General features: G+C 50.9%; 1 protein-coding gene across 1 annotated transcript; it reads left to right on the top strand.

The window, feature by feature from the left end:
- Positions 1 to 5,504: 5,504 nt before the first annotated feature.
- LBH (LBH regulator of WNT signaling pathway) lies at positions 5,505 to 17,277 on the top strand. Its single transcript, XM_058020275.1, has 3 exons — positions 5,505 to 5,642; positions 6,374 to 6,476; positions 14,800 to 17,277. Exons 1-3 carry the CDS (start codon positions 5,617 to 5,619, stop codon positions 14,995 to 14,997), a joined length of 327 nt encoding a protein of 108 aa, XP_057876258.1. The 5' UTR covers positions 5,505 to 5,616; the 3' UTR covers positions 14,998 to 17,277.
- The last annotated feature ends 4,745 nt before the right edge of the window (positions 17,278 to 22,022 follow it).

The following is a 22,022-nucleotide window of genomic DNA, read 5'->3' on the forward strand; positions in this document are numbered from 1 at the left end:
GAGGGGATTGCTGGTGATACACCTACACGTGTGAGGTCCACATCAAATCCCTTTTGCTGGGCTTTTGAGCACAATTCTCTCCTGCTTTGTGGAATTTTACCTTATTGCAAAATGGCTCTGAAATTCAGCCCCTCTGAGAGCAGTGGGCAACAGAGGGGGCCAGGGAAGAGTCATGGAGACCAGCAACGAGTCCAGGAAGAACTGCAGACTGTGTGGGGACATGTCCCAGGCAGGGCTGGCTGAAACAAGGACCAGGCATTGGGTGGAACTCTGGACATAGAGCTGTGCCACCTCTAGCAATGGAGAGGAAAAGAGAAGAAGAAACCAAGGTCTTCATATTTTCGGTTTCTTGGGACAGAGAAGCCATGTCCTTTGTCCTTTCCTCCTGTCGCTGGCCCTTCCACTCTCCTCATGGCTATCCACAAGAGCTGTCACCATCCAAGGAAAGTCTCCATTTCAGAAAAGTCCTTAAGCATAAACCAAATTATCAAGACAAGATTAAGTTTTTCACTGAATTGAGCCTGCAGAGCTGGATGGAAACCAGCTGAGCCACCCCAAGCCAGCCTCACCAGAGGCTCCAGACTCAGCTCCAGCACGGCCCCTTCCTTCCTGGGGGGTCAGTGTAAAATAAAACCAGAGGCAACCTTGCAAAAGCAGATCCAATTCCCAGGCCCTTAGCTGCCCATCTGGGTCTATAAGATTAAACCTCTCTACTCTGCCAGCTGTATCCATCCTTTTTTGCTTTTCATCACAGAGTATGACCCCCATTTTTCCTCTCTGCTCTCCAACCCCCTTCAACACGAGACACATGGAGCAGGACAGCCAAACGTTGAGTGGCCTTTTCTTCTCAATCACTCTCTGAAAGTCACTGTGAAACGTGATGCTCTGTGGAAAGTGGCTGGAAAGAATGACACTGCGAGAGCCTGGTTTTTTCCAGGGAAATAAATAGATTGTGTGCCACGAGCACGGACAGGAGAGGGTTTGTGCCAGGTCATGCACAGGTAGGGCCATGCAGGGACAGCCCAGAGTTGGTTTGAGCTGCAGTCACCACCTCTTAGGAAGATTTTGCTGGGCAGAGGCACATGGGACAGTCTCTGGAGGTGCCACCAAGGTGGCAGCCTGCAGGTGGCAGCTGTTTCAGCTTGTCTGCAGCATCCCTGGGCATGCAAACTATTTGCAAGGGGGTCATGAAACTTGGTGAAGCAAAAACAAGATACTGCACACTGTGTGTGCAGGAAACCAGAACTGGTGGGAGCCTGACCACCTCTCAGCTGAGGAGGGGGGACTTAAATGCCCAAGGTGCTGGTGGGATGTCAGGCAAGCAGGAGCTCAAAGCCTGGCTCCAACATGGTTGCGGTGATGGCCTGGATTCAACTATTTCAAAGGGCACTGGACGGTCAAATCAAGCCCCAAATTTAAATTTGTTAAAATAACTTTTTTGCAAAACATTAGGACGGAGAGAAACGTTTCCATGGTTTTGTTTTTAAATTCCAAGTGGGAAGAGTTTATTTTTTCACTAGGAAACTTTCCCCGTAGGATTCACAACGCTGGCCGGGAGACAAGAACCGGCGAGCTCCGCTCCCGAATGGAGATGACCCCGAGGGTGACCCTGCGCTGGTCACGTCGCCTCGGGCAGCCTCAGTGGCCCCCTGGAAAAGGGAGGTGGCCACGGGCAGCCTCAGTGGCCCCTTGGAAAAGGGAGGTGGCCACGTGCATGGCTGCAGAGGGGCTGGGGTGCCAGCAGCTGTCGTGCGCTCAGCCTGTGCCGAGTGGGATCTAAATCCAGACACGCCGTGTCTTGTGTTTGCTTGGAGGCAAATGCAATGAAAACTCTTGCATTGCAAGCAGGTTAGGGGAAAATATAGGGAAATGAGCAATCTCCTTGGCTCTGCTGATGCACAAGTGTCTTCCAGGAGGATAGTGATGCTCTGTCCTTCAGCATCACTCTGCTCCTGCTGGATTGCTGCTGATCCAGAATGTGTGAGCTTCCATTTGTTGGTTGGTTTATGCTGTCCTGAAAAGCAAAATATTACAGGGATTTATAAAATTAACTGAAGACAATAAAAAAGGCAGGGGGCTCATCTGGTTCCCCTCAGCTCAACGCCCTGGAAAGCCCTTTACTCCAGCTGAGAGCCCAAGTGCTGCTGTTCCTGCCCCCAGGTGACAGGGGAATCCAGTGTTTAATGGAAAAATACACAGCAGTGAAACAGAGACTTAGTGAACATTGAGATAAGGGAAAAAAGGGAAATCAGAGCAGGTTGAGCTCCATTTACTAGAACTGGCTGAAAATAAAAGACAAAAAAATAGCAATTTGAAATGCTTGTATCTTGCTCCTATCAAGAGAGCAGAGAATGAGCACAGGGGTTCATTCTCATTTGTGATCAAAGACTTTGAGTTAATCCCATTTTATTCTCTGCTCCCATGTACTGCTCTGTGGTTGTGAGCTCATGGATGGCAGGAAACTCCTCTTGCTTTGCTCTCTGAGAGAGGTGAGGACTTGGCATTTTAGGATCTGGGATGTACTGAAAACTGATGCCATTTCCAAGGTGGCAGCTCAGCAGCTCAAGGGTTAATTGGGCTCCCTCATTTTCAGCCTAGACATGATATGAAGGCTTATCCAAAGAGGAAAGCTTGTTCTTAGCAAGGTGGGAGCCACAGGTACAACAGCCCCTCCTGCTCACCTCCGCAGCCCCAGCTGTTCACACCTGGCTGGACAAGTAAAGCAGAAGGAGCTGTTTGTTATAGGACAACTCCCTTGCATGGAGAACACCTTCCCAGGCTTATAACACATCTTCCATCCCTGGGACACCTGGATGCCTTCAGCAAGACTTCCCCCAAGGGTAGGGCCAGAGGTGCAGTGCTCCTGGTGCACAGCTCACCCACGGAACCTCACCCTGGTGGCCACAGGAGCCACCCCGAAGCAGGGGAGCAGCCAAGTGTGGCTGATGGGAATCACTGATGGGAATCACGGGAGGTGTGCCTGTGCTTTCTAAAGGGTTGTTAACACATTTAGGGTTAATCACATGGATAGATCTCGCCCTGGCTTGGAGCCAGTAAAAGCACGGATTCCCCAGGGCTCCCGATGGGAATTGGCCAGGCCCAGGGCCCACGTTCTCACCCAGTTGTTGGGAAGTAAGCTGTGTACTCAGCACAGAGACATGCAGGGATTTTGTTCTGTGTCATCCCCCTCACACCCCCTGAAAGGCTCTTATCCATAAAAAGTCGAATATCTTCCCATGCCAGCCAAGATGGCAAGGCAGAGCCCAGAGGACATAGGCATTTGAGCTGCTTTTTCTTAGTGGTTGCTGCAGGAGCCATGGGGGCTGCATGGAGGGGAGATTGAGTCCCATTTCTGTCCCTTGACCTCCTTCAGGGACTTTGATGTATCAAAGATTATATACTTAAAGGAATGAGCTTCCCAAGGAGAGAAAAACCTTGGACTTCAAGCCCTGCTGAGCGTAGGAAGGCATTTAGAAAGACAAATCAGTGGGCCTGGTGAAAGAGGGCCTGGGGGGCATGTGCGTTTTTCATCAGCTTTTGTTTTGTACAGACACCACTGGGAAATCCATAGCAGGTGTATATGTGTTTGAGGGACACAGGCAGGGTTGCTTTGAATGAAACATCCCAGGGAACTGAGCTATGTCCCCATCTCATGTCCCACATTTTAACTGGACGTGGTGGGAGAAGAAAGCGCTTGGGGCAGGCTGGAAAATTAATTTTAAGGGACTTGACTGAAGCAGCACCCTGTCTCTCCTTCTCCCAGAGTGGTCTCCCAGCCTCTGCACATACTACCAGGCACTGACCTGGGCTGTTCTGCATCAAAAAAGCATTTTACAAGTCAAGTCTTGGTATTCTCTTAGTGGAGAAATCAGCAAAGACAGTCAATGTGAACGTGTGTGTCCCAGGGCATGCAGCAGGGAGAGGGGGTCTGGGTGGACAGGCCAGCAGAACAGAGGGAAGCTGTTTCCCCAGCACTTCGGAGACTTGGCTGTCCTCGCACTCCTCTCCTTGACTCCAAACCTCATTGTCAGGAGGCTCAAGGAGGGCAAAGGGACCGTGTGCACCCAGTCCCCTCTGCTGCCTCCCTCCCTTTAACCCTGCAGAAGGTGACTGGTGGCCCTTTGCAGGGAGCTCACTGCCACCCACCTGAATTTCCACAGGCTTGCAGGGGCTCGACTGACTCCTTGTGATTCATTCTAATGTGGCACAAAGCAGCAGCTTGCTGCAGCCTGATGTGAAACACCCACATACGCTCACATTATATAATATCAATCTAAGAAGATTAAATTATCCGGTCTGAGGAAACACATGCGTGTAGGGATGTACACACTCATACACAGTCTGGAGGGTAGATCAGTGGAGCCGAGGGCAAAGCTTCCCTTCAGACACACTGAACTTGTGCATTTTTAGCACTAAAAAACTGGGGCAAATAGCAAGTATTTGCCCGTGCATAGACATGTGTGTGAAGCAAGGCAGCAGCTGAGTGTTCTGCGTTTGAGGGAAACACGAGAAGCGTTTGTAAGTGTGTGTTTGGTTATCCACTGTGTTGGCAAAGTCTGAGCAGCAGCACGGAGCAACAGGTGGAATCCAAACAGTCCCGGCACTAAACTTCACCTGCCAGCGTACAGCAACATCCCTGGGTAAGCAAACAGAGGGGGAACTGTCCCCAGAAGCCCTGAGCGTCTCTCAGCAGCCTTGGAGAGCCCGGCCCATCCCGTGGCATGTGCCTCGGGGCACAGCCCGCTCTTCAGGCTGCACGAACACCAGCAGATCCATGCACAAAGTCGGGAGTCGTGCTGAGCTTGGGATGCCCAGGCCTTTGGCCCAAAGATGCACTTTGCTTTCCAGAAGTTTCATGTTGGGAGGGGAATGCAGGAAATGTGCTTTACCTACAGCTGCCCGCGGTGCTCACGCTGCCCGGGCAGCGAATGGATTTGCCTCTCCCTCTGCTCCTGCGCCTTCCCGTCATTGATTCACATTATCTTGCTAAATATAACTCGGCCCCTTGGAGCTCCTCACTCAGCTTTTACCCCCGCCGGCGGTGCGGGGCACGGAAGGTGCTGGCAGGAGCGGGGCTGGGCGGCCGCTGCCGCTTCTGGACACCTGCCGTCCCTGCCCGTGTCCCCGGCCGCCACCGCCACGGAGGGGCCGCGCCTGAGACCCGCTCCGCTCCGTGACACCCAGCGCCAGCCGCGGTGATGCTCGAGGTGCCGGCAGCAGAGCCGGGGGGCCGCATCCCGCTTCGGCCCGGGCCGGGACAGCGGGAACACACCGCTCTGACCTCCCTGCACTGGGAACGCCCGGCACGGGGTGGCTGTGGCGGGGACATGGGACGGACGGACAGACGAACACCCCCCCCCACACCGTCCCCCCGCGGGCGGCGCCGAGGCCATTCATGAAAAAGTTGACGTCAGTTGGGTGGGCGGGGCTGAGACCGGGCCACGCCCCCCGGGGCCATTTAAGGCGACGCGGCGGCGGGCGCGGGGCTCAGAGCGGAGGCGGCGGCCGAGGCGTGAGGGATCGTGCTCGGTTTCCCGGCAGCGCCGCGCATCGTCCCGCAGCGCCTGGGTGCCCCCTCCACCACCCCCTGCCTGGGGCAGCCTCCGCTGGGACTTCATGTCTGTGCTGTGTCCCCTGCCCTGGTGAGTGGGCGCTTCCCGTGAGGGGCGGGCGGGGGGACGCTTGAGGCCGAGCCCCTTCAGCCGACCGTGTCCCCTTCATGCCGCCTAGCCGCCCCGGGGTGAGGCGAGGAGTGGGACGGCGAGGGGCCCCGGGGAGCGGCTCGGGGCCGGCGGCCGGTGGCGGCGGTTCCCCGGCGGGCGGTAGCGGGACGGGTGAGCGGCTGCGGGAGGGAGTTCGCTTCACTTTCTCGCGCTGGAAATTCCATTAAGGCTGGAAGAGCCCAGCTGGAATTGGCGCCGCGCGCTCCGCTGGCGTGGGAGTCCCCGAGATTGTAAAATAAGTCAGTGGGAGCTAAAGCGCGCCGGCTTGAGAAATTAACAAAAAAAAAAAAAAGTGAAAGAAAAACCAAGCCCCCCGCCCTTGCACTTTATTTAGTGTGGTTTTTTACTTCCCCCCTCTCTCCCCGCGGGGCAGAGCTGGGGGAAGCGGGGCTAACAGCGAAGCGCTGCTGCCGGAGCGTCCCCGGCTGTGCTGGAGCTCCTGGGCAGAGCCGGGGAGCTGCTCCCAGGGCATTGGATGCAGCCTCAGCTTACGAGGGACTGAGCTTTTTCCGCTGCCTTCCAAGGGGGGGCAGGAAGGAAGGGACCAGAAATAGACTGCCTACAGTCTCCGCTGCTCGCTTCGCTGCTTGAATCGTGCTCGGTCCTGCCGGAGCCCCTCGGATCACTGGAATGCTGTCTTTTGTCTCTAGCTCTGATTATCTGAGATCCGCTGAAATGACTGAAGTGATGATGAACACCCCAGCCATGGATGAGATCGGACTAAGCCCCCGCAAGGATGGGCTGTCGTATCAGGTGAGTGTTTGGCTGGCGGCTGAGGCACTAATCCCGTGTGGAATTGCCTGGGCTACACTGTTAAGCTTGGTCCAACGCACGTTTCCATAGCCTGACCTAATGGCAGGTCTTGCAGTAGTGAGAACTAGTCAACAGACTGGAATGCTTGCTTGGCAGGAGATGGTTGTCTAAAATATCCCTCGCTATCAGTGCGGGTTGGCAGAGGATTCATTTGTTTTGAAGTGACCGAGCCCCTGCTCATTCAGCATTCCCGAGGCTCAGTGGGAGATGGGTTAAAGAAGGATTCATGGCACTCACTGGGCTGAGGGGGCTCATGAGATTTTTGTAACACAGCATACAGCTGATCTGCTGAGAGCAGAAGGATGCTGTCTATGTGGCATCCACATTTTTTTGATCTAGTTCTTGATTTTCCTGACTGTCGTGCCCATTTGAAAGGGTTAACAATCCTCTGTGAGAGACAGTGAGGGCAGACACAGCCTAAATGAGCCGTGAAATGTCACTGGAGATTTCGGTACCTGGAGGCACGAGTTGCATTCATTCTGAAACTTCTGAACAATGTAGTTAGCTATTCATCTCTAGATCAATAAAGAAGTGGTCTGCAGCTAGATTTAGTCTTAACATCCCTTTCATTTCCTAGCCTGTAGTTAATCACAGCACAAGTTAGGCACCTTAGCTTCCCAGCTCCATGGTTTTCCTTACTTCCAGGAGGCTCATTGATGAGCTCTGGCACAGATGCTGGATGCTGGCAGACGACTTGCATCTGCTCTGTGTGTCGGGTGACTCTTACCAGCACATCCAGATGCAGGCTTTGTCCTTTGCAGATGTTACACAATCTGCACGGAGGCATTTGCTCCAAGTGTGCATTCAGATGAGGTGCTGAATGTTTGTCTGAAAAGGGAACTACAAGGCAGCAGCAGCGCACTGGAGCGTGAAATCGACTGAACTTTGGGCCACCACCGAGGCCTCCAGCAGAAGGCATAGCTGTGTGGAGGAAAAGTGGATGCATTCCTTCTTTTAGTCAGGATTCTGGCTCTGGATAATGCAAGTTGTTTGGTTTATAGCTGTGCTTCAGTACTTGAGCCTAGTGGGGAGTGTGCAGCCTCTCTTTCCTCCTTTACAGAGTGCAGAGGCAATGCCAGTTGTTAAATGTGAAGCAATCAAAGTAACCTGCAAGGGCTGCCTTTATGGGTCACCTTATGAAGAGGCTTAACCCAGTCAGGTCAAATCCTTCAATCTACCCATCCAAATTCCCAGGGAGAGGCAGAATCCAGGTGCCCTGCTTGTTCTAATGATCACTTCAGTCAGGTTCTTCCCCAGGTGCTAATGACCTTGATAAAGCCTGCTTTGGCCAACTGGGGAGCAGGACTGTTTGGTTTTGAGTGGATCACCTGAACATGTGAGTCATAAAAGCTGACGACTCATATCTGTGCAGGGCTTCTGCATCCTGGATCTGCTCTCTTTAGTGGCCTAGTGGTAGATAATTGTTTTTCAAATGCCTGCAAGGAAAACTTCACCTTGATGTGATGAAGAGTGGTGGCAGCAAGAGCAGAGGAGTTGAAATGGAAGACCCTTATGGCATTAGTAGTATGTGGGCTGTGCAGGAGGTCTGCCTCTAAATCAGGTTAGTGTAAAGAGGATTGGGGAGCAGGATCCAGCCTTCCTTCTCTGGCTGCTAGGCTGAGAATGTCACAGTGTAAGTCAAGGTAAGTTGAAAGCATCCTTAAAGGGTTGGAAAGTCAGCTGAGACCAGCAAGGGCAAATCTGATGCAAATAGCACCATGGACTTTTTGTTCTACCTCAGACTTTGGCACTTTGTGCCTCATCGTGCTGATGGAGAGAGTTTGGTACATGGAAAATTGTATGCTTGTCTGAGAGCTGTAGTGCAATAACTTAAAACCAGACAGGGCTAATGGAGCATGACTGCTCCTACACTGAGGCTTGTTGTTCTGAGCTGCAGCATCTTCCTCCACTCATCTGCAGAGTCAGGCACTCACAGTGTAACAGCCCTGTGCTGGCTATGAGAGGCAAAAAATAAAAAGTGGAGCCAGAATCAAGTTTTAGCTTCAAAATTTTGTCCTGTTCCTTTAGTAGAACTTGAACTCATTGTACTACGGAGATGACCTCAAACTGGGGTTCAAAATTCCCCCTTCAAGCTGTGTAGAGCAGGCACTGCCTGAGATTTGGTCAGTAGGATGCTGCCTGAGGCTGGGGGCTGCTTCTGCCACCAGAGGCAGGCATGAAACTGTCTGGACCAGAGGAGGTGGCACAGCCCAGCTCCACTGCTGGAATTCTGGAGCACATCAGTACCCGCTGCAGACAGACTTGTCCTACCAAGACAACTGTTTCAAAGTCTTTTTTTTTGTTTTATTTGGAAGTAAACTGAGGAAGCAAGCTCATACCCTGATTATAAACTTTAGCAATCTGATTCCTCTGTCTTGTGGAGTTCACTGAACTTCTTGGCTCCTCTCTGTCTCAGTGATTGCGAAGGGAGCTTGTGTTGTTGACTTTTTCCTTCTGCATCTTCTACCCACTGGGTGTCTGTCTGTCCTAGACATGAGCTGAAGGTCTGCACTCTCCTCCCTGTGCCCTTTGCTGGGCTGGTCATCACTGCTCAATAGTGAAAACTCAGACTACAGAAGGAATACCAGTATTAACTGAGTTCTTCCATAGGCTTAAGGTAAACATGCCTTCTCACCATGGGATTGCCTTTTTTCCAGTTAATATGTAAAATGCTTGTAAGCTAGTGTGCTAGCTTCAAAATCATGCTCTGTAAGACAGCTTTTATTACTGTATTTGTGACAGCAAGCTGCTGTCTGATCCCCCTGAAGATGATTCAGATTCCAAGGGCCTGAGCAGAAGTGAGTGGTGAATTTGGGGCATGAGTCTCAGAACAGGGCAGCATAGACAAAACAGAAGATGTGACTGAAGAGATGATGTCATGGTGGGTCTTGTGCCTGCAGTGAGAAGCTATTTCTGGATCTTTAATAGATGTCCCATAATTCCCATGGGACTTACTAAACAAAAAACTCATTGAAATGCAGCTGATGGCTCAAGTTGCCCCTGCTGCAAACAGATGTGGCTGCGGAGGGCTTCACACACTTCCTGCCTGGCAGTGTCCAGCGAGCCAGGCTGTTTCTGCTGCCAGCCAGAGCCAATGCACTGTTTGCTGCTTCCCAGCCCCAGAAATACCTTTGAAGAGCCTCATCAGCACTCTGCCAGCTTGTCCTCTGTGCTGTCTCCCAGCAGCACGAACAATGCCGCTGAAGCCGAGGCTGAATTAATCATTTCGTGGAGCTGTTGTCAAAACTGTGCCTTGACTGCAGTCCTGCCTTGCTTCTTGGAAGTGGAGCAGGGCCTGAGCACAACTGAAAGTGCTTTAATGCCCCAAGTGTGCGTTCTGAGCTGAGTGTGCTGCTTTGCTGCAGGCTGGCTGGCAGGTGGCTCGCTGCCCCTTGAGGCTCCCCTGCAGGAGAGTGGCCTGCAGAGGCTGGGCTTGCCTCGTGCCCTCAGCTGAGGTTTGGTTGTCATGGGGAGCCTGAGCTCTTTAGGTGGTGATCGCATCATGCTGGGATCTGTGCGGGTTAATCACAGCCACAGCTCGCTGGCAATCACGTCAGAGTGCCTGAATCTGGGTAAATAGGCTTAAGGCTCTCTCCAGTGGCTGTGCCAAAAGCTTGGTGTTGGGGAAGTCATTTCTGGTGAGTGCAACACCTCTTCACCAGCCCTGGGGAAGCACTGGCTTTCCCTGGGAGTTGTGTGTACTGGATCCCTCCAGTTAAACTGGACCACCAGTATGTTACTGGCCCAAGGGCTGTTGGCTCAATGGAAATTCAACTTCCTCTGTAATTGTTTTCTTGTCAGGTGCTTCATGTCTGTGCAGCTTTGATTTGTGCAGGGGAAGTCCTTCAGAGGTGCTGCTTGCTGCTGTGGAAGGCTTTGAGACCAGGCTGCAAAGAGGTGGTGATAGCGAGCACGGCTGCTAGACAAGATTAATGGGCAGAGTCAATGTGTATTCCAGGGTCTGGGACCTCAGTGAGGACAGAAGCAGGATATGGGATAAACAGATAAAAAAGCAATCATGTTGGCAGCTATGCTGTGCACGAGTGTTCCACTGAAATCCACACTGAGGACAGAGCAGCAACACCTCAGAGTGTGTTTTTTCCACCCTACTTTGATGCCTTGTTACTCTGAGGGAAAATGGTTAGATGTAGGAAGTTTCCCTGACATCATGCCCTGAGACAGGGCAGTATTTCTGTGGCTGGGGAGTTGTTGTGGCTCATCAACCTGAGTCACAGCTGCCGTGTGCATACTTGGAGCTCGTTTTTGAGTCATGACTGCTGTGTGAGTAAATGTATTGTATACATTGTGGCTGGAGGAGCCCTCCAGAGAGGGCACTGAGAGATGACCAAAGCACTTCCTGAAAGGAGCTTGCCATGCTTCTCAGTGGCACTAAAGCTTTATTTTCAGAATTTCAATGCTGATTTGGGATTTGGAATATTGATATTGCTGAAGAGGCCCAAAATTCAGCCCTTCAGTCCAAGGAGGATGAGTGATGTATCCTGTGCCTGAAGTGGGATATCTCCCAATGTGGACTTTGCATCTTGTATAGAGCTACCACAGTCAAGCAAAGCTTTCCCCCAAACCAGTAACTTAATTTGGAAATATGTCATTGCTTTAGTCTCCCTGTAATACAATTTAAATACTTTTCAGCCCCATGGGAGGAGAGACAGGCATTTTAACTATGGGTGTTGGTATGGAGCACACATGTGGAAGTTGTTTTGGATTTACAAGTGTCACTTGGATTATGGTAGTGCTGAGCTAATCTTCTAAATTGCCTGACATCTCTCCTGCTTTTGGTGTTTCTCCATCCCTGTGAATGCTGAGAGAGGGTATGAGCCTCCCCAGGGCAATGAGAACTTTCCGTTCTTGTTGCCAGGACTTCATCCAAGGATAGTAGAGCTGGATCATCTGAAACAGAGGCAAACATGATCGTCCTAAAATCATTTCAGGCTTTTGTTTCAAGTTCTGCTTTTCCCTGCCCTTTCCAGCTGCAAGGCAAGAGTTTGGTTGATTTGTGTGTGATCTGGATAAGTTCATGAGGAGAGCAGTTCCCAGACAGAGGGGCCTGTAAAAACCAGTCTTGCTGTTAGCAAGAAGATGTGTTGAGTGGTGTAAGAAGCAACATGCATGTCTTCTGTGGATCTAGAGGTGTTGGATGTGTCTCTCCTTGGCCAGGATTTGGGGCTCTGTGTGGGAGCAGTTGCAGCCCTTGTGCTGTATCATGCAAGTGAAGGGGTGGAAGATGCCTCTGAGTTGCTGTAAATTTGCTTTTAGGCAGCCATCACAGCCAGTTGCTTGTCACTTGTCCCCCATCAAGTGCCCAGGTCTGCCTCACCTGTGTGCAAGGTGCTGTCATGCACAAGAGGGAGAAGCCAAGCCATGGCTCCTGCTCTGTTTGTGGGGAGGGAGGTGCAGAGCCTTCCTCCCACAGCCCTGGGCAGGATAACGGGAGCAGAAAGGCCTGGAGGAGGCAGGTGCTGCTGTCCTGGCTGCTGTGCCACAGGGTGCAGAGCTCCCAGGTCAGAGCTGAGCTGTGCAATCCCCAGTGTGGAGCTTGCTGTAAATTAGGGGGGTTTCTTTCTCTCCATTGCCTACATCTGGAGTGGGACCAGATAAATAAGGCCTACAACAAATGTAGCATGTCCCTACTGGAGCAGGACAGAGAGAGCTGCTGCTGGCTTATCTTTTTCTGTGAAGAGGAGGCTGGTTTGGTTAACCTGCTCACTTGGCTTCCCCAGATGTACAGTTAAGTCTCAAACCCTTTTTCCTTGGGCCCCTGTGCTTGGCCTGCTGTCACCCTGCCCATCACACTGGAGGAAATCTGCCTTTCTGTGTTTTTTCCATTGACTGTCCACGCCCCTTCAAAGTGCAGTTGCAACATCTCCCTTCATGCTGCCTCAACGATTAAAAAGCATGACTTAGTGGAAAAAATCCTGACCTTCTTGGGTTTGGCCTGTCCTGCAGCTGTTTGAGATAAGATTGTGCTAGGGTGGTTTTTTTTTTTATTATTATTAAAAAAGCTGCACACCACATTTTGCAGATATTTGTTTGTAAGGAAATGACTACTACTTAGTTTCTGGAAAAAAAATCTGGCAGGCTATTTTCAAAGAAATTGCTCCAATTTGACCTAATGTGCTTAAAATAATAGCAGCCAAAGGTTAGTTTAATTATTATACTGCTATTTTTCTTCCATAGGAGGCTATTTTCATGACATTATCAGCTTATGTAACCTCTTGAACCACAATTTTTTTTTCCATTGCAACCTTCTAAACCATGTAATGTCAAGAGTATTTTTTTCCCTATCCTAGGTTTAGATAACTTGAAGCTTAAGAGCCACTGACTGTACTTTCAGTAATGCACTGTGTGCCTGAACTGATTTTGTTTGGCCAAGCAGAAGCCACAAAGTTCCAAGAAACAGTTGCTGTCTCACTGGTGCTGAGAGTGACTAATAGGAAGCAGCTCACGCTGCAATGCCCAGGTTGATGTGCCTGCGTTCAGGGGACCTCAGCTGCTCTTGTGCACCTGAAAAACCTGGATGGTGGGAGCTGGAGTCTTGCACCACTGTCCCCAGGACCAGATGATCACGTGCAAACAGCCCCTGATTTGTGCATTTCTTTCTGTTCCCTTGCCTGAATTTGTGTTAGGCAGCAGCCTGATGCTTTTCCAATCTGATTGCCACAAAGCTTTGGGTTGAAGGAAAAATGAACAATAGAAGCCTGAGCATGGCCAAGGAGGTGATGCTGTAGCTAATAGTTGCTAGGCTGAAGGAGGGGCAGATAGGATGTTGTTTCACTTCTTGTGGCCAGGGCTTCCCAAGGTGGGGAGTGTCCATATGATTGGCACAAGGAGAATGAGGCTTCATGGTTAATGCTCAGGGCTCCTGGATGGGGAGCCTGCTTTTGTAACTGGAACCACAGAGATGAAAGCAGATGAGATCTTGCTCTCAGACTGAGGCCAAGGCTGGCGTGCTGCTCCCTGCAAGGATGTTCTTGGAACTCACTGATGTTCAGGTGATGTTCAAAGGAAAGTGCAGCCACATGACTTCTCACCTGGCCTACAACCTCAAGGGGAAAATGCACTTTGTCATTTTCTTCCTTGGGGTGTTTAAATGCAACTCTGATGTGAAAGGGACACTGTGATAAAATTGTTTGAAATAGCAGGTGGTGGTTGTTTAATCTTCTGCCTACTAACCATGAGGTCTGATGTAGCCAGTGGATTTTATCACCCAGCAGTGATAACCTTTTTATCACCCATCCAGTTCCCTTCTGGATGAGCTGGGGTTTGAAGGTGTTCCCCCAGCAGGTTACCCACAAGTAACACAACTTTTCTGTTCATATTGCAATCTAGTCATGCAAAGCTGCTGCTAACACTGCACCAGCAGGTTTTTTTTTCCCTTTACTCACACTTTGCCTCAGTTCCTAGTAGGATCAAAGTGTCCATCACTGGCACTGCCAGTGAATGTGGGCCCTGGTGCTGCTGCACTGCACAAGCTTGTGCATCCATGTGTCAAGCAGTGGGTGGGATGGAATGGGGAAGGTGAACCTTGAGGGGCTGGAAATCGAGGAGTCCTTGTATTCATGGGAAGTACAGTGCATAACTGCTGGCTGTGCCACAAGTACCCCTTTCCTAAAGAAATAGTCTAGTCCCCAGCCCTTCCATAAAATGAGTGTCCTGCTGAGTTTCACTGCTGATGTCTGGTAGCTGTAGTGTGCAGAATGCTGCCAGAATTATCTCTAACATGCAGCTGAGCTATTTCAGGCTGGCTCTGTGGCCCTGGAGTGATACCAGACACAGGCCCTTGCTGCAGGGGTCTGGGCTGTGCTAGCCCTGGGTTGCCATGAGCCTCCTCAGCAGCAGAGCCTGGAGAGCAAGCCTGTTCTGATGTGCAGCCTGACCAGCAGCAGGAAATGAGATCTCAGATTCTCTGATGGAGAGAGCTCTGTGTGCAGGCTGAAGAGCATTAATGCAAAAGCAGGGGTGGAGGGGGGGTGAGGCATTTGGATAAATATCCAAAAGGGCAGGTGCCTATTTGCTGAGCGCTGTCCAAGCAAGCGCGTGCTTCGGGAGCCTCCTGGGCAGGGCTCATTTCCATTACTTGGAGACTGGAAAAGGTTATTGACAACTCCAGGAGTGCTCCCATAGCTCAGTGGTTGACTCTGTGTCCAGACTAGCCTGCCCTGGAGACCTGAGTGTCTGGAGCTGTGTTTTTGGCCGAGCCTGGCGAGTGCAGCCCCTCTGACAGCGTGTTCCTTGGCTCTTTCAGATCTTCCCCGACCCCTCGGACTTTGATCGCTACTGCAAGCTGAAGGACCGCCTGCCCTCCATCGTGGTGGAGCCCACGGAGGGCGACGTGGAGAGCGGCGAGCTCAGATGGCCGCCCGAGGAGTTCCTCGTGCAGGAGGAGGAGGAGGAGGAGGAAGAAAACTGTGAAGACGCAAAGAAGGACAACAAGGAGCAATAAATGGCGTCCAAGGAAAGGCAAGGGACTGCACCCTTCTGAAGGAAGAGCCACACTTTCTTTGAAAGTCTTTTAATAAGACAAGTTCAATTTTGCACCTGCGAGATCTTAGTTTTTTTGTATTCTCTGTATTGAGAACTAAAGCCCTCGGTGTCACCAGACCTCCTGAGGAAGGAAGGAAGTAACGCAGAGAAATGTTTGCTGTTCTCAAGATCATTATCTGTATTTTTCCGAGGCGGAGGCAGCAGTGAAATTCCAAGCACATGGCAGAGGGTGACCACACGAGGACTGCTGAGGGGGGAGCTCGGGAAGAGGGAGGAAACTTGGAGGTGGCAGCGTTTGGCTGGGAGCTGCCTCTGGCTAAAAGCATGAGAACAGAGCCAAAATATCTCAGATTTGCCTTTCTTACAGCTTCCATTTTGCGTGCTGGGGGGTGGAAGGGTGTCCATAGCGAAGCATGGCTAAATGACCTAGTGACAAGGGGCCTGTAGCTCTCCCTGGTTCGGCACCTCCTAGGGCAAGGTGAGCGTCCATAGGAGTAGTCTGGTTTCTTGCTCTTGCTGTTGAGCCTGTTTCCCAGCCACTTTCCCCAAAGTTACTTTGTCCCCCTGTTTGCCTTTAGACTCTTCAATGCTGAGCAGCTGTATTTGCAGGATAGCATTAGGCTGCTGCTTGTCATCTCTCCTGCAACGCCCTAGCTTATCTTGCAGGTGGTGAGCATGAGGTGGTGTGCATCGGGTGTAAAAAGGTGCTTCTGTCTGCAGCAAGAGCTCATGTAGGTTTGAACACCTCAGATTTTTCTCTCCTGTTTGCTGAGGCTGCTGTGGGTGGTCTCTTCTTGTACAGTGCCCCAAGCCTAAGGGTGGAGATGGATGCCTCCTTGCCTCGGTGTCCTTGAAGTTGTAGGGTTTTGTGTCTCTTAACTTGCTGGTCAATGGGCCTGAGAGGGCTGGGCTGGGGGCTTCTCCTCCAGCTCTGCACTGTAGGGCCTCCTCAGTGCAGGACAGGCTGGTGGGAGTGTTGGGAAGGGGGGCTGCCAGACCTGGGGGTCATCCAAAGACAAAACACCAGATCCAGTGTGGATCACCAGTGGGGTTTGCAGGATGGGGTCTGCTGGGAGGGGACTAGCCTGGGTGTCCTGAGACAAGATGCATTCCTGCTTCTTAGTGAGGGTGAAACGTTCATGGTTGTTTTAATGAAGTGCAGACTGGCTTGTGAGGTCTGGGTTTGTCCTCTCTTCACCATATCCTGCCTCAAGGAGAAGGCCAGTCTGCTGCCAGACAAGGTAACCTGCTGCTTCCCTGGAAAGGAGGGATGGTCTTGCAGCTTTGGGGACCAGCTTGGGAGCCAGTCAGTCTTGGGATAGGATGAGAGCAGGTACCACCTAAACCAAATCTGGGGTCATGGAAGAGGAAAAGAAATGTCAAGGCCTTAACCAAACTTCCATAATAATCCCAATGCCACCCCCCTTTGCTTATAAGTGGTTCCATTTTTAAAATCTATTTGGACCTGTGTGTATTTGTATTTTTAATACCTCATGAGTAGTTAAACGCTGGTGGGGTTTGGGAACTGCTTTTAACGTATTGGCAGGATTGTTTTAGTCTTGTCTTGCTTGTGTTTCAACATAATGGCAATAATTTATCAGCTGTGTAACTATTTTTGGACAGATGGGAGTTTGGAGATGAGTTAGCACAAAGCAGGAGAAATTCAGTGTTCCTACGCTGCAGCTGGCCTCATGTCCAGCCACGCAGACCCAGTCAGACACTCCCTGCCCACCTTGGATGGGTGATCACTGAACAGCCATGATGTGGTGATACCATTTCCTCTAGCAATGGATTCAGCTGTTGTGTCTGTAACACTTGTTCTAGTCTTGCTGTCTTACTGGAGTGAGCTTGTACACCTGCATACCAGCCAGTTGTCTTATTTCTAAGTGTTACTCTCTATTGGTCTCTACCATCTGTACCACCCAGTCAGAGCTCTATATCAAAGATGTTACCATGTGGGCAGCAGTGAGATGGCAATCCTTGGACTTCAGACCTGCTGTCTGCCCTAAAGACTTGCATATTTCTGTCTGCATCCTTTTTTTGGAAGTATTGTGTATATTTCTATTTGTTGTTGAACGTATCTAAAGAACAAAGCACTCCAGTAAAACTCCTGTTGTATGATATACATTCTATATTTCTGTAATTCTTTTTTGAGCCTCAGGGAGAAGCTAGCATTTTTTTCAAACTACATTTTTGTCACTGTGACAGTTGTAAATAAAGTTTGAAAATGCTTTCCAAACGTACTGGCTTTGTTTTTACTGTAAAAGTGGGGTGGGATGGTCAACCTTCCAGATCATGGTTATCAGCTGAGCCTGGAGATGCTGGTTTCATACTGGTGGCTGGCCTCAGATCATGCCCTATGGCATTGGAAACCTAAGTCAACTTTGAGGGGGCAGACCTTTGCCTTCCATCTTCCTGTGGTTGCTCATTGCTGTGTGAAAGGCTGCAGCAAACTGCTGCTCTGGTTTATTTATTCCTGAAAAAAAAAAAAATCTGTATTTATATCTGTCATCTACATCTACCCTCTTACCTAACCTTGCAGAGCATGAAGTAATGGAGAGTGGAAACTATTCACAGCTGCTGTTAGTCATGTTCCCTGTGCATGCTCTTCCCTGCCCTGAGCAGCACTCAGGAAGACAAGCCTTGCCCTGTGGGTGCCCGTAGGTCTCAGCTGAGCTACCCAGGGCTGTCTGTGTTTGCCACTCTGGCTCCAGAGGTCAGCTCTGCCTGAGCAGCTGCCTTGGCACTTGCCAGTGGCCACAGGCTACAGTTTGTGGTGCTGCTGCTGGGGAAAATGGCATTTCTGAGTGTGACTCTGAGCTGCTCTGGTACCCAGGCACTGTTCTGGCTGTAGGAGTCTGACCATGCCAGGGTAAGCTGTGTACTTAATGGGATTAAATTTTCCACTAAAACCCGGAGATAAGAAGCAAATACCCTGGAATACCCATATCTTTAAGGTACGTGGATAGAAGTTCCTGTGATTTGGCAGCTAACACTCTAATCTAACCTAGGCAAACAAGCCCAGCTGAGGCTGGAGTGTTGTGTTTACATGAGACTAGTTTAAATACACTAACTAATGACCTTTCCATTAAATGCTTGAACTGAGGGCATGCTCAGTGTGAGCCCCACAGTTCAGAGATGAATTGTGTCCTGCTCAACCCTCATGGATATTTTATGCCATGGGAACAAATGCAATGTTAAAGCTGACCTCTCCTTTTCTTCAGTCAGCCTCTAGCAGAGGTGCTTTGATGTCTTCCTTTCCTCAGGCACAGAGTTGCTTGCCTTGTAGAAGCTGCTGCAAGACGACCAGATGTGCTGGTCTGAAATCAGCAAAGATGTTTCTTCTTGACCCAGAATGTTTTTGTTCAAAATACAGCACTGGTTAGGGAAACTGCAAACACATTGAACTTGTCTGCTGCTTCCATGTGCTGCACACCAGCAGGTTTTTCAGGCTCACATCAGAATGAAGAATGAATCCTGATGTATCATCCTGTTTTGGGGTAAGACCAGAAGGGCTGGCCCTGAGTGGGGCTTGCTCAGCCAGGGGGTCTGCCTTGTATCTGCCTGGAGCAGTGCTGGTAGGAAGGAGGCTCTTTCCTGCTCCCTAACTCCAGCTATTGTGGCCAAACTGGAGCTTGGATCATCAAATGAAAATGGGCTTGGTGCTGAATGGCTGAGCCTTAGTCATCCCAAAGAAGAATGATGAGTGGCATAAGGACCTTTTTTTGCACACAGAACAATGTTCCTCTTGGGTAACATTTAAACCTGAGGCATTTGTCCTCCTCCAGCTTTGCCCTGTAGTTGAAAGTGATGACACAGCAAGCTGTGCTCTGCTGTCCTGCTTAGTTCAGCCTGTGCTCACTCTCCCAGACATTTCATTTGTAGTGTTCAGTGTGCATCCACTTCTGTTCACCTTCACCAAGCCCACAATCACTTGAACCTCTGCACATGAACTGCTGGCATCTGACTTTGCCTACATTTGGGTGCAGACAGGAAAAATTATTGCTCTGTGGAAGTGCAAAGATAATTCATCAGCACTGCATGTGGGGAGCAGCCACTCCTGAGATACAGGTCCCCTTGTGCAGGCTGAAGATGTGCTCTGGTGTAACCAGTCTCCTTATCATTGCAAGCAACAGGAGAAGCTGAATTTTCTTTCAGGTGAGCTGTCTCCTTCCAATTTTAATCCCAGCAGGAAGTTCCCAGCCTATGAGGACGTGGAGCTTTCATCCTTGTGATGCTGATCTGCTTTAAGATGCCTTGAAGCACAATCAAAACTAAAACAAAATCCTCCAAGTCCACTCACCTGGAACAAACCCAGGAGATGTGAGGAGCAACAGCCTGTAATATACATGCTCTGAGCTCTCAAAAAGCAATCCTGAGCACCACACATCTCTGTATAAACAAGAGGAATTGCTATCCCTAAATCCTTACTTGAGGAGAAAAGCTCTGGGTATTTCATGGTCCAAGTGATGCCTTTCTGCTTATGTTTGGCCAGCACAAATCTGTGTCTAGATGTGAGAGGAGCACAGCAGAGTTCAGTTATGCACCTGCCTGGTGTCCCCATGGTCAGCAGGGTCTGTGCCAATGTCTCTGCAGCAGGAGGGCAGCGTGGGGGACATCCTTGAGGCATGGTGGCCCATCCAGGCTTTCCTGGAGGCCAGCAGTGTCACAAGCACAGTGTCATTGGCTTTGAGCCACTTGGGTTAAAAATGTGTCACTTTCCAGAGCCCCAGTGATCACCCACCTGCAGAAAGGGCTGTGCAAACCTGGCTGGAGAGCAGTTCTGCTGAGCTAAGCTCAAACCTATCCTCACACAAACGAAGGTTTATGAGTGCTGGCTTTGGAGTGGGAGGGAAGAGGCTCCATGCCCATCACCTAGAGAGGAACTGAGTGCAGAGAAACCTGCTTCACCCAGGAAATGCCTGGGACTGGTGGGGGCATTGTGTGTGTTTATGTGATGATGAGCAGGGATGGAGAGAACAGGAGCTGCTGCAAAGCAAGGGAGGGCACTGTGGCTGGGGTTGTGAGGTGTGATAGTGGGGAGCTGCTCTGCCAAAGCTCCTTGTGGCTCCATGGTTTTGTGCCTGAAGGACTGGAAATGTGGCCAGGACAAACCCTGGGGCACACACTGACCTCTGCAGCTCCCAACTTTTGCTCAGTGGAAGTTCACCTGAAGGAAAAGACGTGTGGGGCTTGACTGTGCTGATGGCCCCAGCATGAGCCAAAAGCCTGGGGCAGCAGGCTGGGGCACTTTGGGTGCCAGGACTGGAGACAAACCAGCTGGGAAAGAGATTCCTCTGTTCTCTGGTCTCACCTTCCCTATAACGGCTAAAAGGGGAAGGATTGGGGTCAAAGGAAGAGAAGTAAATTTTTTTGTTGCTGTTATTTCAAATCAGACCTTTTCCTGTCGATGAAGAGCTTTTCCTCCCACACCAAGTTACCATCTCTGTGAAAGTTGTCTTGTGCTTTACCCACGTTAAAACAAAAACCCCCAGCCCCATGCCTGGGGTCAGTGACCTGAACCTTTCAGAGACCTGAACCTAAGAGAGCAAAGACAGGACAAGAAGTGATGGCAGATAGCAGTGGCCTGGGACAAGGGAGCAGAGCTTGGAGGGGTGAACCTCCACCCACCACAACAGGCAGCTGAGGCACAACAAAGTCAAACGCGGTGTTCTGAGAGCCCTGAGGGGTGGGAAGAGTGCACAAGCCACAAAGGAAGCATGCACTGAGCACTCGGTGGCTGCCAGAGCTGTAACCACACAGGGTTACCGTAGCAGCGACCATCAGCTTCATCTGATAAAAATAAGCAAGGAAGTCAAGTGTATGAGAGGGAGAGGATGTCAGAAGCCAAGCATGAAAATGTCACTGCAGCTCTGCTTTCATTTTCAGCGCTTCCTTCTTTATTCTACCCTCAGCCAGCTCAGGAGCCCAGGTATTTCCTGCCCTCCATGTCCCAGAGTGTGTCCTGCCTCTGTCCCAAACATCCCCTGGCCCAGGGATGCTCCTGGCCACAGGCTGTGTGCAGTGCCCTGCTGTAGGGGGCTCATGCACAGCCTGCATCTCTGCTGCAAGCTGCAGGGATGGAGCAGCAGCCAGAGCCTCAGAGTCCAGCTGCAGCCAGGCAGCTCCCCACCTCCTCCAGGGTCTGGACTGCAAGAGTGAGGATCAGCACAAGGAGAAACACAGGAATATAATCCCAGTGTGCTCACTGCCATGCAGCAGCCTGCTCCTGCTGTTCTGCACGCTGAGAACAGCTCAGCTGGGGCAAAGAGGTGGCTCAGGTTTGTGGCTTTCTCCAGCCGTGCCAGGGCAAGGAAAAAGGGTATCTGTACTGCAGGGGTTTGTGCTCTTCCCCACAGGTACTCTGCATTCAGAGCTATGAGCCAGGCAGGTTACAATCAGCTCAACAAATATTTGTCAAGCACGAGCCTTCCTGAGCAGTGTTTGACAACTCTTTTCCACTGCAGCTGTTGCCAGCAGTGCCAGGCCTGCTGTGGGTGCTGCCTGCGGGGTGAGGACTGACCCCTGCTGCCACCGGGGCTGCAGCCACACTTCCCTGCTTAAAACCCACTTTGTGGCAGGGTGACAACAATGCTGGGTCCCCTGGTGTGGAGGGGAACTGGCTGAAGGTGGCTGGTGGGGCAAGCAGCAGAGGTGGAGCTGCTTTCCATGTTCCCTCGGGTGGGAAAAGCCTTTCCAGTGTGCCAAGGATGCTCTGTGTGTGTGTGTGTGTGTGTGTGTGTCTGTGTGTCTGTGTGTCTGTGTCTGTGTCTGTGTGTGTGTCTGTGTGTCTGTGTGTCTGTCTGTGTCTGTGCAGGTGGGATATTTGCCTCTCAGTGCCCTGCCCTGCTCCAGTGCCCACAGTCTGCTTCACCCTCTGCTCAGCCTCCTGAGTAATTGGCACATTCTGCCATGAACTCAGTGGGTTTCATCCAGTAACATTCCACCTGCTGGGATTTTGGATGCCTTCACAAGAGGGCAAGG

This window comes from Melospiza georgiana, chromosome 3, assembly GCF_028018845.1.
Source record: "Melospiza georgiana isolate bMelGeo1 chromosome 3, bMelGeo1.pri, whole genome shotgun sequence".
NCBI classification, from domain to species: Eukaryota; Metazoa; Chordata; class Aves; order Passeriformes; family Passerellidae; genus Melospiza; species Melospiza georgiana.